Genomic DNA, 17,341 nt, shown 5'->3' with positions numbered 1-17,341 from the left:
CGCGTATTTGCGCAAAACCCGCGCATGCGCGGGCCGGGTTGCCCCTCAGCCGCCCCGCGAATGGATACTATGGGGCGGCGGAAGGAGAAAGAGTGCGCGGGCATCGGGCCCGCTGCCCGCGATCGGTGCCCACCGATCGCGGGCCCATGGCACCCTTGGCACAGCCGTGGTACTGCCGTGCCAATCGGTGCCATGGTTATAAAAAGCGAGTTTGTGACGCCGTTTTTACGAACGGCCAGACCAGGTGTGTTTGCCGTTCGTAAAAACGGCGTAAAGGGCTGGGACTTCGGCCCATCGAACAGCTGTGAATCGCTGCCGGCCGTAAAAAAACGGCGGCAGCGATTCGGGTCGGGAGTTGGGCGGGGGGTGGGGGAGAATAGCGGGAGGGCGGGAAAAATGTCGGGAAGGCCCTCCCCCACGACGGGTCGGAGAATTTCGCCCGTGCTTGTTAGGTGAATTGGACATTCTGAATTCCCCCTCAGTGTATCTGAACATGTGCCGGAGTATGGCGACTAGGGGATTTTCACAGTAACTTCATTGCAGTGTTAATGTCTGCCTACTTGCGACAATAATGAAGATTATTATCCTTTGAAAAGTACCTGGTCGAGCACTTGGCACATCGTAACATTCAAGGCTTTGGGCCAAGTGCTAGCGAATCGGATTAGGTAGGCAGGTCAGGTGTTTTTCATGAGTTGGCGCAGACTCGATGGGCCCAAGGGCCTCATCTGCACTACCTGTATTAGTCTTTGAAAATATTAGGAAGGCTGTGGAACTGGAATCATGCTTATCATGAGGCACACCTTCAAAGTGGAGGGGAGCAAAATGAAAGGAAGGTTTTGGGGCCGGGTATGAAATTCTAGATTTGTATCAGCAAATAGTCTGACAGCAACAGTCATGGGGCTGTAGCACAAATCATCATTCTCAGCTTTTTTATAACTGGCAGAGTTAAAGTAAGGGACACTATTAGTAGTGAACACGAGTTAACTTTCTTTTAATAGCTACACTCTCATCTGCTGGTGAGGTACACACCTACGCATTTGTAAATATCTTCTACAAAAGAAACAATTAAAAATAACCCAAAAATATTTTCTTTAAAAAAAACAATATTTAAACACCAGTAAACGCAGTTCAGTTAAGAAAAACTCGTTAATATATTGGCTGGACCTGACCTTTATTGATTTATTGAGAATTGCTTGTCAATAACTACGCAATGCATTTTAAAATAATTCTTGTAGTATTTCCTTTATTGTTGACATTTACTTTTTAAACGGCCAAGATACAAAATATAAAGAACGCAGAATGGCTGATTTGAAAACCTTGCTTGAATATTTATGACATAGGAACACAGTTTGGTAGAGGAACACAGTTTGGTAGAGTTACACATCTGTGTTACTTTTCTTGTTCCATGTAGGGTGATTCTGGAGGACCACTGGCTTGTGAAGAACCATCAGGAAAGTGGTTTCTGGCAGGAATTGTGAGCTGGGGACAAGGATGTGGTCGATATGGGCACCCTGGAGTATACACCAGAATCACAAAGTTCGGAGACTGGATTCAGAGGAACATGAGAATAGTTGGCAATTGATCAAAATGATTGTATGTTGAAAAGAAAATCTTAATTTAATTCAAGCAATGGCTGCTGCTATTTCCTGTAGAGCTCATATCCCTTCACCAGTAGAGTACAGCAAACACTGAATTATCAATTTCTCTGCATTATTTACCTGACTCAAATAGAACTTATAGATACCATGGGCTGGAGTTTCTGGGCACCAATGAACCTTTTGCTGCCCAATTTCCCGTCCCATCGGCGACGATTGTTATAATATCTGTCAGGTTTTCCTCACTTTCCATATCTCTAAGTTTCTCCAACCTATCCTTGTAGCTACAATATCCCTTATCGATGGAACCTCTGCCCCCTCCCAAGGAAACTTGGGCGGGATTCTCCAATCCCCTGCCGGGTCAAAGAATCGCTGGGGGGCAGCGTGAATCCCGCCCTCGCCAGCTGCCGAATTCTCCGGTGCCGGGGATTTGGCGGGGGCGGGAATCGCGGCGTACCGGTTGGCAGCTGCAGGCATCGCGCCCCCCCCCCCCCCCCCCCCCCCCCCCCGGTGATTCTCCGGCATGCGATGGTCCGAGTGGCCGCCCGTTTTCGGCGGGTCCCACCAGCGTAAATCACAACAGGTCCTTACCAGAGGGGCCTGGCTCCACGGGCGGCTTGCGGAGTCCGGGGGGGAGGGGGGGGGGTCTGTCCCCGGGGGATGCTCCCACAGTGGCCTGGCCCACGATTGGGGCCCACCGATCCACGAGCGGGCCGGTGCCGTGGGGGCACTCTTTCCCTCTGTACCGGCCGCTGTCAATCTCCGCCATGGCCGGTGTGGAGAAGAACCCACCTGCGCATGCTCTGGGATGACACCAGCACACGCTGGCGCTCCGCGCATGTGCCAACTCGCGCCAGCCAGCGGAGGCCCTTTGCTGCCAGTTGGCATGGTGCCAAGCCCTTCTGTGCCACCTGCCGCGGCGCCAACCACTCCAGCGCCGGCCTAGCCCCTGAAGGTGCGGAGGATTCCGCACCTTCGGGGCAGCCCGACGCCAGAGTGGTTCACGCCACTCCTTGGCGCCAGAGTGGCCCACCCCGCCGGTTCATGGAAAATCCCAGCCCTTATGTGTGTTGACCAGAACGGGGAGAAATATTTTGTGTGACCTAACCAGAATTTTATAAAAGTTCAGCATAACTTTCCTGCTTTAGTATTCAGTACCTCTAAAAATGAAGGTTCTGCGATCTGAAAGCTAGTGACCCCAAACAAACCTGTTAGACTTTAACCTGATGGTGTGAGACTTCCTACTGTGCCCACCCCAGTCCAACGCTGGCATCGCCACACATAAAAATGAAGCCTATAGCACATATGCTCTCAATATGTCACCTTAAAAGATCTATGCACAACAACCCCCAGGTTCCTCTACCATTGCATACTCCAGAACTGTGTCAGTAAATCTTATTGTCTCTCCTTATCCTTTCTTCCAAAATGCATCTCCTCACACTTTTCTGCTACTTGTCTATCCATTCAGTGGGCCTATTACAGTCAATATCCTCACTTTCATACCATACCTGTAAGTTTGGTATTATTGACAAACTTTGAAATTCCATAACCCAATATGCAAAACATGATCAAAGAAGCAGTGGTCTTATCATTAACCCTTGGAGAACACCACTGTCTACCATCTTGCATTCTGAAACACAACCATTTACCATGACCCACTCTTGGGCTTCATTTTTATGTGTGGCGATGCCAGCGTTGGACTGGGGTGGGCACAGTAGGAAATCTTACACCATCGGGTTAAAGTCCACTGGTTTCTGTCCTTAAGCCAAATTTTAATCTAAACTGACACTCGCTCTCCAATTTCATGAGTCTCATTTTTGTTAACCAGCTTTTTCTGTAGCACCTTGTCAAATGCTTCCTTAAACTCCACATCATAACATTCATTGTATTCCCTTCATCAACATTCTCTATGACTTCATCAAAAAATTCAGTTGGCTTAGTCAAGTAGGAGTTGCTTTATACAAATCCATGCTGAGTCGCCTTAATTAATTCAAATCTCTACAAATCCCTGATTATTGTACGGATGACGTTATCCACTACTGAGGTTAAACTGACTGGTCTTAAGTTACTAGGAACGTTCTCATACACTTTTTTGAATCAGGTTGCCACATTTGCCATTCTCTGGCACTTGCCCTGCATCGAGGGAAGATTGGAAGATTATGGCAAGTCCCTTCCTTTATCTCTAACCCCAGGTCCTTCACTGACCTGCGATGTCAGACACCTGATCAGGTGGCTGAGCCACTCTAAACATAGCCAGCCTTTCCTGTACATCCTGCCTACAACCTTCACCCCATCTGTTACCTCTTCTATCTCCACTTCTGCTGATATTTTGCCAGAATCCTCTTCCTTGTTAAATGCCAACACAAAATATTCATTAGGTCTTATCTGCACCTCCAAGCAAATATCACCCTTTTTGTCACGAAAAGAGCCCCGCCCCACTTTGTGCTCCGTTTGCTATTTACATGCTGGTAGATCATTTTTGAGTTCTGTTTAATCTTAAATGCTATTTTATTCTCATTCTCTCGCTCTCTCAGTCTTAATTTCCTCTTCACTTCCCTTCTCAATTCATTGCACATGGCTTGGTCCCACTTGAAGAATTCATCTGACATGCATCATTCATTCACTATTTCTCTTACCAAGTTTTATACCCCTCTCATAATACACTGATCCCTGGCTTAGGTTCCTCTATCTTTTGCCCTTATCGGCATGCACCTAGCCTGTATCTGAAACACCTCTCCCTGAAAGATCAACCATCATTCCATTTGTTACAGTTTTTGGTTCCTTTCTGTCCTGTCTAGATTTCCTCTCATCCCATTGATGTTAGCCTACTTCCAGTTTGGAAGTTCTACTCTCGATTATCCCTCGCTTCATTTTCCATTACCAACTTAAACTTTGTGATGAGATGGTCACTCTTCCAAAGTGTTCCACACACTGACACTTGTCCCACCTCATTCTGCAGCACCGGATCCAGAAATGCCTCCTTCCTGGCTTGACCCAGAACATACTGGTCTGGGACATTCTCCTGAACACTTTTCAGAAATTCCTCCCCCTCCTTATCTTTTACTCCAACATTTCGCCAGTCAATATTTGAGTAGTTTAAAAAACCCCCATAGCACCCCTCTATGTTGTACATCTCTCTGATTTCTCTGCAGGTCTGCTCCTCTACCTTTTTTGCTCTTACTATATGGAGGCCCAATAACATGATCCTCGAAGCACCTCGTCTTCACTTTTTAAGCCAGGTTTCTGCAATTGCCAGTACATCATTTTCCCACATGGCTGTTTGTGCTTGTAGATCACTAACCTTATTTCTTGCACTTTACGCAATTACATAATATCGTTTAAACACTCCTCAACCACACAGCCTTCCTGTGAGTCCTCTTAAGGCGCAACCTGTTCCTTTTGAATAATTGCCTCCTATCTTGTCACTGTTCCCAATGCCCAAGAGCCTAAAACTCTTTCTTGCACCATGCCTAGTGCCATGCATTGATCCTCTCTTTGTTCCTACTCCTTTACTCTCACTGGTGCATTGGACCGGCAGGAGTAATCCAGAAGTTAAGGGGGCGACTCTCCGCTCTGCGGAACAAGTGCCCGCGCCGTCGTCTATGCCATCGTGTTTCATGATGGCGTGAACAGGGCCCGGGCACGACCTATTCTGGCCCCCACAAGGGGCCAGCACGGCGCTGGAGCGGTTCACGCCACTCCAGCATCCTTACGCGGCACCAAATGGGTGCCGCGTCAACCCGCACATGCGCAGTTTGGGCAGCTCAATCCTGCGTATGCGCAGTTGGGCCGCTCCATCCTGCGCATGCGCGGGGAACTTCTTATGCGCGCTGGCTCCGACACAATATGGCGTGGGTGTTCAGGGGCCGGCTGCGGCGGAATGTAGGCCCGCCGATTGGTGGCCCCCGATCGCGGGCCTGACCCCTTCGCAGCCCCCCACCCCCCCGGTGATTGGGACCAACGCTTAGCACAACTTCTGGCTCACTAGCTTCTCCCTGAAGAATATTCTGTAACACTCTCCATGATGTTCTTAACCCTGGCACTAGGAAGACAGCACACCAAGTGAGAGTCACAATGACAGTTCCGAAAATGCCTGTCTTTCCCCCTAAATATGGAATCTCCTATAACGACTGTATTTCTACACTTTGCTGTCCCCTCCTGACCGGTCCCTTGCCCATCATTACATGATCTGGACTGCACTCCTTCAAAGTAATGTCACTCCCAGTAGTCTCCATTACTGAGTCATGATTTGAGAGTGGCACTTACTCCCAAGAATCCTGCACGTCTTGCCTCTTCCTATTCCTCTGGGTGGCCACTCATCTACAATCCTGAACTCTTCCTGCCAGTGAAGTGAGCGTCTCCTGGAAACACTGATTGTCCTGATGCTCCATAGTGAGAGCAAAGAAAGAATGAACTAAATTTGAAATTAAGAAATAGGATCATCGTATTGTATATATAGCACTCTGCAGTTCCTCTTTTTTGTTAAACTGCGCTGCATAACAATCCTAACTGAGAAAGTCAGTGACACCATCAGTAATGCAATTCAAATGCATTTTCTAGAATGTGTTTATACTGAAATTACCAGTACAAGAGCAGTAACCATTACTTGGGTTTCACACAAGACACTAGCTATTCAGTAGCTATTTTACACTATTTAGATGAAACTTTCATGCATATAAAACCCTTCTCCTTGGAGTTTAGACCGCATCCAGATTTCTCCAAATTAATTGCAGATTGGTGTAAAATGTGCTTGGGAGATTCCAGTGGCCCTGTAGATCTTCTTTTACACCTCTTTTGACCGCACACCACTCCATGTGGCATCAAATGGAAACATGCAATAATCTGCCAGCCAGAGAGCTCTCATGTTGTTATCATAGAATCATAGAATTTACAGTGCAGAAGAAGGCCATTCAGCCCATCGGGTCTGCACCGGCTCTTGGAAAGAGCACCCAACTGAAACCCACGCCTCCACCCTATCCCCGTAACCCCACCTAACCTTTTTTTGGACACTCAGGGCAATTTATCAATCCACCTAACCTGCACACCTTTGGATAGTGGTAGGAAACTGAAGCATCCGGAGGAAACCCACACTGACACAGGGAGAACTTGCAGACTCCGCACAGACAGTGATCCATGCCAGGAATCGAACCTGGGACCCTGGAGCTGTGAAGCAACCGTGCTAACCACTGTGCTGCCCTGATGTCTGTTTGGGGCCCTAATTCTAAAGTTACACTAAAGCAGAAATTACACCAATGCTAAAGTTGTCATGTGAAAGCATCCCAAGATACATCTGCTACGTGCAACTACATTGCAGAGTCCAGCTCAGCATCCACTTTCCAAATTAATTAATTACATATATTTTCAAATGAAGGAGGAAAAAAGGTTTAAAACATTTTTCTTTAACAGTAAGGAAACCCGCTGTTCATATATTGATACAAGTACCTTTACTGCAGGTAATAGGTGTGGACACAGAGTCCAAACCTACTTTTTCATGAGATTAATTTGATTAATGTTGACTGCAGCATGGGTAAGGTTGAATTGTATCCCACAATCCACCAGTCTGAAAGCCACACTGTTCTTACCTGATGACGTTTTATGAAGGCAGCCAAGACTCACATAGAGTGGGCAGGGTCCTAATTTAAAATCTAAAAGTCTCAACCTACTAAGTCAATATTGCCACAACAGCATTTTAACTTTAGCATTAAGGAAACCCACATAGAGCCAACCCTACGAACCAAAGAAGTTATGGTAAGTTGGAAATTTAACTTTCATGTGGCATCTTAGTGGGTCGGAGGAATCCTTATTCAATGTCGAGTCCTTGGGTCTGCCCATCACTAGTTTTGCCTTTCCATTCCCAAACCGGCATTGGTTTGGCAAACCCCTCCCTCCAACTCCCAGCCCCATTCCAGCTAGTGCCTTATGCCGGGGATCATTCCCAACCCTTGAGCCCCGGTAACATCGTGACACAACCTGACCCTGACATCATGCCGAGCAGCTTTAGATGGCAAACAAAATTAAATGTTTAACAATTAGAAAGGCCTTGGGCAATTCAAACCCTTGATGAACCATGCTTAAATCAATTCCACTGTATCACAATCACAATTGTGTGTCAATTCTAGCTGTTTGCCGTGTTCGGGCCACTCATTGTGTTAACACTGAAACCCTTGAACTGTGAACAATCCTTGCAAAAGCTGGATTTTTATCTGTTTTATATATGAAATATATTCATGTAAGTATTTCTGTATGATGGCATTTCACAAATTTTACAAGTTGTGTGATATTTTCAAACTAGTTTATAGCAAAACATAGTCAAACACTATGGCTGCAATTCTCTGGCCATTGCGATTCATTTTCCAGCCAGCAGTACCACCCCACTCCTGGGTTTCCCGGCTGCGTGGGGTGGCTTTAATGTGAAATCTAATTGACAAGCAGCGGGAATATTGAATCCCGTCACCAGCAAACGCCGTGCCACCAAGAAACATGCAGCTGGGGGAACCGGAGAATACAGCCCAAGTTTTTAATTGGCTTGATTATTTTTTTATTTTTGAGGAAAATTATATGTTTAAATATATGGTATTGGAATAATGTTATAATCAGCAAGATGATTTATCTTATCCTAAAAAGTTTCTACCAAGGTGAAATTAATTTTGGCTTTAGATGCAGATCCATTGAAGATAAACGATTATCTTTTTCGATTTTATTTAAAATAATTAAGCATCTGTATCACAATAGTATCTTCATCAGAAAGTCATATAGAAGTGTTGCAGTAATGTGTTCTATCATAGTTTACATCAGCATAGAAACAAATAGGTATAGATTTGCCAACCGCTTTATGATCAGGGCAAAATGGTAGATTGCTGTACAGTACGAGGAGCAATTGAAATTGCTTAAAATAATTTGAAAGTTGTTTTCTTAATTGAATTCTGTTGATCTAAGAAATTTTTATGTTTGCTCAGAACAAAGATCATAGAAATTATGTTTGTGTAATAAAGTTCTTTTAAAGGTCAGTGCAAATTTGACCAATCCTGCTTTGAATCTAAAGAACCTTTCCATTCATATTATTTGCCATTTACCAACCATCAACTTCCTAAGTACTTTTACTGTGTAACAACAGCTGACAATATGAGATATTCCAACGGAATGTATTGTCACGACACCCTTGGCGAGTGCGCGGTCAATTCCAGTCCGACTTAACCTGGAGTTCCAACACAGATGAAATATCTTTTATTTTTATTTTTTTAATAAATTTGAGTACCCAATTCATTTTTTCCAATTAAGGGGCAATTTAGCATGACCAATCCACCTACCCTGCACATCTTTGGGTTGTGGGGGCGAAACCCAAGCATACACGGGGAGAATGTGCAAACTCCACTGTGGTGATAACCACTGTAGATATGCATACTTGCAGTAGGGGGATATATGGCTGAACCTGTAATACAGGTTCCTCCGGTAAGCCCCTGCTGGCTAGCTCTGCCCACAGGGAGCTTGTGTATAAATATGCGTGTGAGTCACTCAGACTCTAGTCTTCAGTTGCAGCTGGAGGAATAGCATCACACAGCAATAAAGCCTCGATTGAACTTGTCTCTTGTCTTTGACTGCAATTGTTAGCGTCACACACGGACAGTGACCCAGAGCCGGGATCGAACCTGGGACCTCGTCGCCGTGAGGCAGCAATGCTAACCACTGTGCCACTGTGCTGCCCCTTATTTAAAATATCTTGGGCGGGATACTCCGTTCCTGAGACTAAGGGCTGGATTCTCTGCACCCCGCGCCGAACTCTCAGCTGGCGCCGGGGCGGAAAATCCAGTTTGACGCCGAAACCGCTGGCGGCGCCGGTTCATCGATTCTCTGGCCACCCAAAAGCGCCGTCACCGGGGAGTACGCCGCGCCGCTTGGGGCCATTGCTAGAGGCCAGTTTCGACATCCTCCGCCCCCAACCGGCCGAAGTCCTGACGGCGGGATCTAACCTAGTCCAGCCGGTCGGGATACTCGCGTGGCGGGTGCGGGCGGATCAGAGGCCAGGGGGAGCCTTATAGGCACCTGGGGAATGTTCATGTGGGGGTTGAGGGTTGGGTGCGTGGCCGATCGGGGAATCTCCTTTGTGGGTCTACCTCCATGGTCCGAGTCCGCCATGTAGCCCGGCGCGGCCGCTGCCATGCACATGCGCAGCCTCTAACCTGGACGTGCGGGGGCCCATATCTGCAGCAAAAGCTGCGAGATTTACTCCGGGTCTCGGCTAGCCCCCTGCAGGGCTGGGTATTCGTGTCCCTTTAATCCAGGATTTTCACAAGTAAAACTCGACCGTTTTGACACCGGCGTGGGGACATAGTCCCAATAATGGAGAATCCTGCCTTATGTATTGAAGCTGGGGCAGTATTTGTGGACTTACAGGACTGAAAAACTGGCGTCACACCTGGACCAATTCAGCTAGCACCAGCGCCATGTGGAACACAATCAATTCCAATAAGAAACAGCATGGGATTCGCTGGGTCCATGATTCACACTCATGAGGCTGACAAGCTGCAGCCACATATACACACTGCACTCCCCGCACACACTCATCCCAGCCAACAAGATGGCACTGGTTGCACTGGAGCACGCCCACCCCGCTGATGGGTCAGCTGGGGCCAGACGGCACCCAGGGGGGTGTCATGGAGAGACACACGTACGACCTGTGGCCTTAAGGACACAGTGAGCAGTCAGCGGCGTGCACAGTCGCATGGTTACCTTTTAGGCTGCAGTAATGGACCACCGTGCCCGTCCACCCCGACCCCACAGCCCACCTCCTGGCCGGCCCCCGCCATGGCAGAAGCCCCCTGCCAGCGGCTTTACTGTCAGCAAACTATGATGTTGTTGGACACTTTCCGTACCCCCTTGCCCCCCCGCAGCCACGCCGCTGGTTTCACAAGTGAACCTAGCCGTTAGGATTTCACCCCAGTAGAGGCGGAGAATCGCGGAGGCCCCAGAGAATACTCTGTCAGGCCCGCTAATGATATACCAACGTCGTTTACTACATGCACAGAGTGGAATGCATTGATGCCGCTGTCAAGGCACCGGAGAATTACAATTTGTCTTGCAACCAGCGTCAAAACCGATTCTCCGCCCAATCGCGTTTCCCGATTCCGGTGCCAGAGAACCCGCCCCTTGGTTGAGCCCAAACAACTACAGTCACACAGGTTTGTAACTTTAAAACACAAGTAACCTTTTAATATGTGCATTATTATAATTAAAAGAATGTAAAATGTAACTGACTGCTACCCCTTTCCCACCCCTTCCCCTTGTAACTCATTCTACACTCTCTCTCTCTGTATATATATGAATAATATATATACACAGACAGAGAAACATCACAGAGGGGAAAGTGTGGTGGAAAGGGAAAGAAAATAATCACAGAAATAAAAGGAAAAGGATCTTTTTAAAATTCTCTTTATTCTCATTTTCAACATTTTCATCAAATAAACAAAAGAAAAAATAAACAAAAAACAAATACAGTAGCAATCCCCCAAACAAAAACAGCACCCCACTCAATATACAGACCTCCACCCCAACAGGACCTGCCTCCGGGCAATCAACGAGGCGAAGGCTAAAATATCTGCCCCCGAACCCGCCTGCAGTCCTGGCTGATCCGACACCCCGAAAATGGCTTCTAGGGGCCCTGGTTCCAAGTTCACATGCACTCCCCCAGATGACACTGAAAACCTCCCTCCAATACGTCTCCAGCTCAGACAGGACCAAAACAAATGTACAAGGTTTGTGGGGCCCTTCCCACAACGTTCACATACGTCCTCCACTCGCTCAAAGAGTCGGCTCATCCTCGCCCTTATGAAGTGCGCCCTATACACGACCTTCAGCTGTATCAGCTCCAACCTCGCGCATGATGTTCACCCTCCGGAGCACCTCACACCACAAACTGTCTTCCATAACCTCCAGCGACTCTTCCTCCCACTTGATTTTGATCCGCTCCATAGACTTTCCATCCTCCCCCAAAATCCTCCCATAGATCACCAACAACACTGGCTTCTCCATTCCCCCTGCCGTCAATACCTCTTCCAACAACGAGGGGGTCGGCGCTTTAGGGAAGCTCTGAACCTCCTTCCTTGCAAAGTCTCGGAGCTGCAGGTACCTAAACGTTTCCCCTTGCTCCAGTCTGTATTTCTCCCCCAACTCTTCCAATCTCGCAAAATGTCCCCCCAGGAACAGGTCTTTTAATTCCCTGACCCTCCCTCTCCTCCCATCTTCGAAACCTTCCGTCCAGCTTCCCTGGCTCAAACTATGATTCCACCTAATCGGTATCTACCCTGACCCACCCCCCAATTAAACTGCTGCCTCAACGGCCTCCAAATCCTCAGTGTCGCCACCACCACCGGTCTCCCAGAGTACTTACCTGGAGCCACCTGGAGCGGTGCCATTGCCAGCGACCTCAACCCCGACCGCCTACACAGACCATTCTAACCCACCGGGACTCCCCCCCATCCCACCTCCAACCCAACTCCTCACCTTTTTGCTATTCGCCACCCAATAGTAATATAATAAATTTGTGAGTACCAACCTCCCCCACCCCCCGCCTGCTGCCCTCTCTGCATGACCACCTTCCTGGCTACCTTCCACCCCAGATGAATGAAATGACAGACTCGTCCACTTCCTTAAAGAACGCCTTCGGCAAAAAGACCGGCAGGCACTGAAATAAAAACATAAATCGCGGCAGCACATTCATTTTAATCGCCTGCAGCCGACCTGCCAGTGACAGAGGGAGACACTGCCATCTTGCCAAATCCACTTTCACCCTCCCCACCAACTAGTAGAATTGGAGCACCCCGCAGTCCCGCGACACCTGCACCCCCAAATACCTGAAGTGGGTTGCTGCCCAGTGAAATGTCAGCCCCCCACTCCTGCCCCCACTCCCAGCCGGGTCACCACAAAATATTCACTCGTTTCCAGGTTCAATTTATATCTGAGGAAGACCCAAATGTTCAAAGACGTTCCATTATGTTCCCCACCGACGTACTCGGCTCTGATATATATAACAATAAATCGTCTGCGTACAGAGATACCCTATGTTCCCTCTCAAGTACTGCCATCGAATACCCCCATTTTACTCGATCAGATGCCTTTTCCATGTCCAGCGCAACCACCACCTCCGTCTCCTTTCCCTCAGCCGGCATCATTATTATATTTAGTAACCTCGTAATATTTGAAAATAGCTGCCTTCCTTTCACGAACCCTGCCTGGTCCGCCCCATCACCTTCGGGAGGCACCCCTCCACCCTAGCCACCAGTACCTTCGCCAGTATCTTGGCGTCAACATTCAGTAACGATATAGGCCTGTACGACCCACACTCCTTTGCTTCCTTATCTTTCTTTAACAGCAGGGAGATTGTGGCCTGCCTCAGTGTTTCTGGGAGCAGCCCATTCGCTATCGCCTCCTCAAACATCCCCACCATCAGCGTCACAAATTTGTCTTTAAATTTATTGTAATACTCCACTGGGAACCCATCTGGCCCTGCCCCCAACCCCGTTTGCTTCCTCCCAATTGCCTCCTTCACCTCCTGTTCCTTCACTGACCTCTCCAGTATGGCCCTGTCTTCTTCCTCCAGCCTTGAGTACTCCAATCCATCCAGGAATTCTCGCATCCCCTGATCCTCCCCCGGCAGCTCCGACCTGTACAAATTTCATAGAACTCCTCAAGCACCTTATTAATCTGGTTCGGGGCCACCACCAATTTCCCCGTCCTATCCCGCAACTGAACTATTTCCCTCGCCGCCGCCTCCCTCCAAAGTTGGTCTGCCAGCATGCGCCTTCTCCCCATATTCGTAAATCGCTCCCCTCACCCGCCTCGGTTGGTGTACCCCCTTCCCCATGGACAACTGATTAAAGTTAGCCTGTAGCTCCCGCCTTCTGTCCAAATGTACTGGATCTGCATCCCCCACGTACCTCCTGTCCACCTCCAACATCTCATCTATCAGCCTTTGATGCTCTTCCCTCTCCTCTTTATCCATGTTGGCTTTAAATGATATCACCTCCCCCCTCACTTCTGCCTTCAGTGCCTCCCATACCACCACTTACGTTACTTCCCCCCTGCAGTTAAAGCCCACGTACTGCTCAATCACCTTCCCAATCATCTCACAGAAACTTTGGTCTGCCAGTAACCCCAAGTCCATTCTCCATCCCAATCTCTGCACAGTCCCTTTCTCCAGGAGCATGTCCACTCAATGCGGCGCGCAATCTGAGATCGCAATCGCCGAATACTCTGATCCCCTAACCCCGCCAGCAATGCCTTCCCTGCTACAAAGAGGTCTATCCTCAAATAAACCTTGTCAACCGAAGAGATAAACGAACACTCCCACTCCCTCGGTTGCAAGAACCTCCACAGGTACACCCCTCCCATCTCCCTCATATCCCAGTCAGTGCCTCCCCCCCCCCCCCCCCCCCCCCCCCCCCCCATTCCTCCCCCTCCCCCAACTGGGCAAGCGAGCGCGACTGTGACCTATTCATCCTTGGCTGTTGCACCAGATTTCAATCCCCACCCCCACTATTAGCTCACGCAAACCCAAGTCCAGGGTTTTTTCAATATATAAAAGGTAAGAGAGAGGCAAAAATAGACATTGGACCACTGGAAAATGGGGCTGGAGAAGTAATAATAGGAAACAAAGAAATGGCAGAGGAACTGAATAGTTACTTTTGGGCCTAGTTTAGTACAGTGGGCTAAACAGCTGGCTTGTAATGCAGAACAATGCCAGCAGCTTGGGTTCAATTCCCGTACCAGCCTCTCCGAACAGGCGCCGGAATGTGGCGACTAGGGGCTTTTCACTGTAACTTCATTTGAAGCCTACTTGTGACAATAACCGGTTTTCATTTCATTTCACTTTACATCAGTCTTCACGGTGGAAAACACCAGTGGGATGGCAGAACTCCAGGAAAATCAGGGGCAGAGGTGAGTGTAGTGGCCATCACTAAGGAGAAGGTTCTGGGGAAACTGAAAGGTATAAAGGTGGATAAATCTCCTGGACTTGATGGACTATACCCTAGGGTTCTAAAAGAGATAGCTGAGGAGATTGTGGAGGCATTGGTGAATATCTTTCAGGAATCACTGGAGGCTCAGAAGACTGGAAAGTGGCTGATATAACACTGCTGTTTAAGAAGGGAGGGAGGCAGAAAGTGGGAAATTATAGACCGGTTAGCCTGACTTCGGTCATTGGTAAGATTTTAGAGTCCATTATTAAAAGATGAGATTGCGGAGTACTTGGAAGTGCATGATAAAATAGGACTGAGTCAGCACGGCTTCGTCAAGGGGAAGTCATGTCTGACAAATCAGCTAGAGTTCTTTGAGGAGGTAACAAGGAAGTTAGACAAAGGGGAACCAGTGGATGTGACTTATTTAGATTTCCAGAAGGCCTTTGACAGGGTGCTGCATAGGAGACTGTTAAATAAGTTAAGAGCTCACGGTGTTGAGGGTATGATCCTGGCATGGATAGAGGATTGGCTGACTGGCAGAAGGCAGAGAGTGGGGATAAAGGGGTCTTTTTCAGGATGGCAGCCGGTCACTAATGGTGTGCCTCAAGGGCTCTGTGCTGGGACCACAACTTTCCACAATATACATTAATGATCTGGAAGAAGGAACTGAAGGCACTGTTGCTAAGTTTGCAGATTCAAACATCTGTAGAGGGGTAGGTGGTATTGAGGAAGCAGGGGGGCTGCAGAAGGACTTGGACAGGCTAGGAGAGTGGGCAAAGAAGTGGCAGATGGAATACAATGTGGGAAAGTGTGAGGTTATGCATTTTGGAAGGAGACATGAAGGCATAGACTATTTTCTAAATGGGGAAATGCTTAGGAAATCTGAAGCACAAAGGGACTAGGGAGTCCTTGTTCACGATTCTCTTAAGGTTAATCTGCAGGTTCAGTCGGCAGTTAAGAAGGCAAATGCAATGTTAGCATTCGTGTCGAGAGGACTAGAATACAAGACCAGGGATGTACTTCTGAGGCTCTGTAAGGCTCTGGTCAGACCCCATTAGGAGTATTGTGAGCAGTTTTGGGCCCCGTATCTAAGGAAGGATGTGCTGGCCTTGGAAAGGGTCCAGAGGAGGTTCACAAGAATGATCTCTGGAATGAAGAACTTGTTGTATGAGGAATGTTTGAGGACTCTGGGTCTGTACTCGTTGGAGTTGAGAAGGATGAGGAGTGATCTTATTGAAACTTACAGGATACTGCGAGGCCTGGATAGAGTGGATGTGGAGAGGATGTTTCCACTTGTAGGAAAAACTAGAACCACAGGACACAATCTCAGACTAAAGGGACGATCCTTTAAAAGCAGAGATGAGGAGGAATTTCTTCAGCCAGAGGGTGGTAAATCTGTGGATCGCTTTGCCGCAGAAGGCTGTGGAGGCCAAATCACTGAGTGTCTTTAAGACAGAGATAGATAAGTTTTTGATTGATAAGGGAATCAGGGGTCATGGAGAGAAGGCAAGAGAATGGGGATGAGAAAAATATCAGCCATGATTGAATGGGGGAGCAGACACGATGGGCCGAGTGGCCTAATTCTGCTCCTATGTCTTATGGTCTTAATAGGAACGCAGTTACAGGAATAGGCTATTCAGCCCCTTGAACATGCTCCACCACCATTCAATGAGATCATGGCTGATCTGTGGCCTAACTCCATATGCCTGCCTTTGGCCATTATCCCTTAATATCTTTTCTTAACAAAAATCTATCTATGTCAGATTTATAATTAACAACTGATCAAGCATCAATTGCCGTTTGTTGGGGAATTCCAAACCTCTATCATATTTTGTGTGTGGAAGTGCTTCCTAACATATCTCCTGAATGGTCTGGCCCTGATTTTTAGACTATGCCTCCTAATTCTAGAGTTTCTAACCAGTGGAAATAGTTTTTCTTTATCTACCCTGTTTTTTCCTGTTAATATCTTGAAGACTTTGATCAGATCACCCCTTAACAGACAAAATTCCAGAGAAAACAGTCCTAATTGGTGTAATCTTTCCTCATAACTTAACCCCTAAAATCCATCTATCATTCTGGTGAACCTAAGAGAATCAGGGGTTATGGGGAGAAGGCAGGAGAATAGGGATGAGAAAAATATCAGCCATGATTGAATGGCAGAGCAGACTCGATGGTCCGAGTGGCCTAATTCTGCTCCTATGACTTATGGTCTTATGGTTTTATGGAATGGCCCCAAGCACCTTCTTCACAAAGCCTGCATCATCCCAGTTAGGGTCATACATACTTGCCAAAGGCACCAACCTCTCTTACAATGCCCCTGTTACCATCACGTAACTATCCCCCTGGTCCGCCACCACCTTCCCCATCGGGAACCTCACTCTCCTCCACACCAAAACCGCTACTCCCCATGCCCCACTTTCGACCTCCGAATGAAATACCTGGCTCACCCCCCCTCCTCCTCCCCCCCCCCCCCTCCTCCTCCCCCCCCCCCCCCCCCCCCCCCCCCCCCCCGGCCCTTCGTATCTGCTGCTTTTAAGTTGCCACGAATGGTGTTTTCTGCTCAGACAGTGAATTTTGGACTAAACAAGTGACTCATAACAGACTGTCAAAACAACTGTGAAAGGTCCCGGGTTAAAATCTAGGACTGGCAACTCATAACCTTATGACGCTATGTAATCACACGCTCAACATATTGATTGGATGAATGTAACATACTGTGTAAAGAATTGAATAACTATATATGGAATGAACTGCGATACTAAGAGAATTGATTGGCTGTATGTAAATGAGAATGCG

At 47.8% G+C, this 17,341-nt stretch overlaps 1 protein-coding gene across 1 annotated transcript in view; it reads left to right on the top strand.

Annotated features, from left to right (window-relative positions):
- LOC119968900 (suppressor of tumorigenicity 14 protein homolog) overlaps positions 1-1,999 on the top strand; it is a 217,814-nt gene extending 215,815 nt beyond the window's left edge. The window contains exon 19 of the mRNA XM_038801870.1: positions 1,412-1,999. Within this exon, the coding sequence (XP_038657798.1) occupies positions 1,412-1,582 (171 nt within the window). The 3' untranslated portion in view covers positions 1,583-1,999. The remainder of the gene's footprint in view (positions 1-1,411) is intronic.
- The last annotated feature ends 15,342 nt before the right edge of the window (positions 2,000-17,341 follow it).

This window comes from Scyliorhinus canicula, chromosome 7 (assembly GCF_902713615.1).
Source record: "Scyliorhinus canicula chromosome 7, sScyCan1.1, whole genome shotgun sequence".
Classification (NCBI taxonomy): Eukaryota; Metazoa; Chordata; class Chondrichthyes; order Carcharhiniformes; family Scyliorhinidae; genus Scyliorhinus; species Scyliorhinus canicula.
The sequence above is the reverse complement of the archived record's forward strand: the minus strand, read 5'-3'. Positions and strand labels throughout refer to the sequence as shown.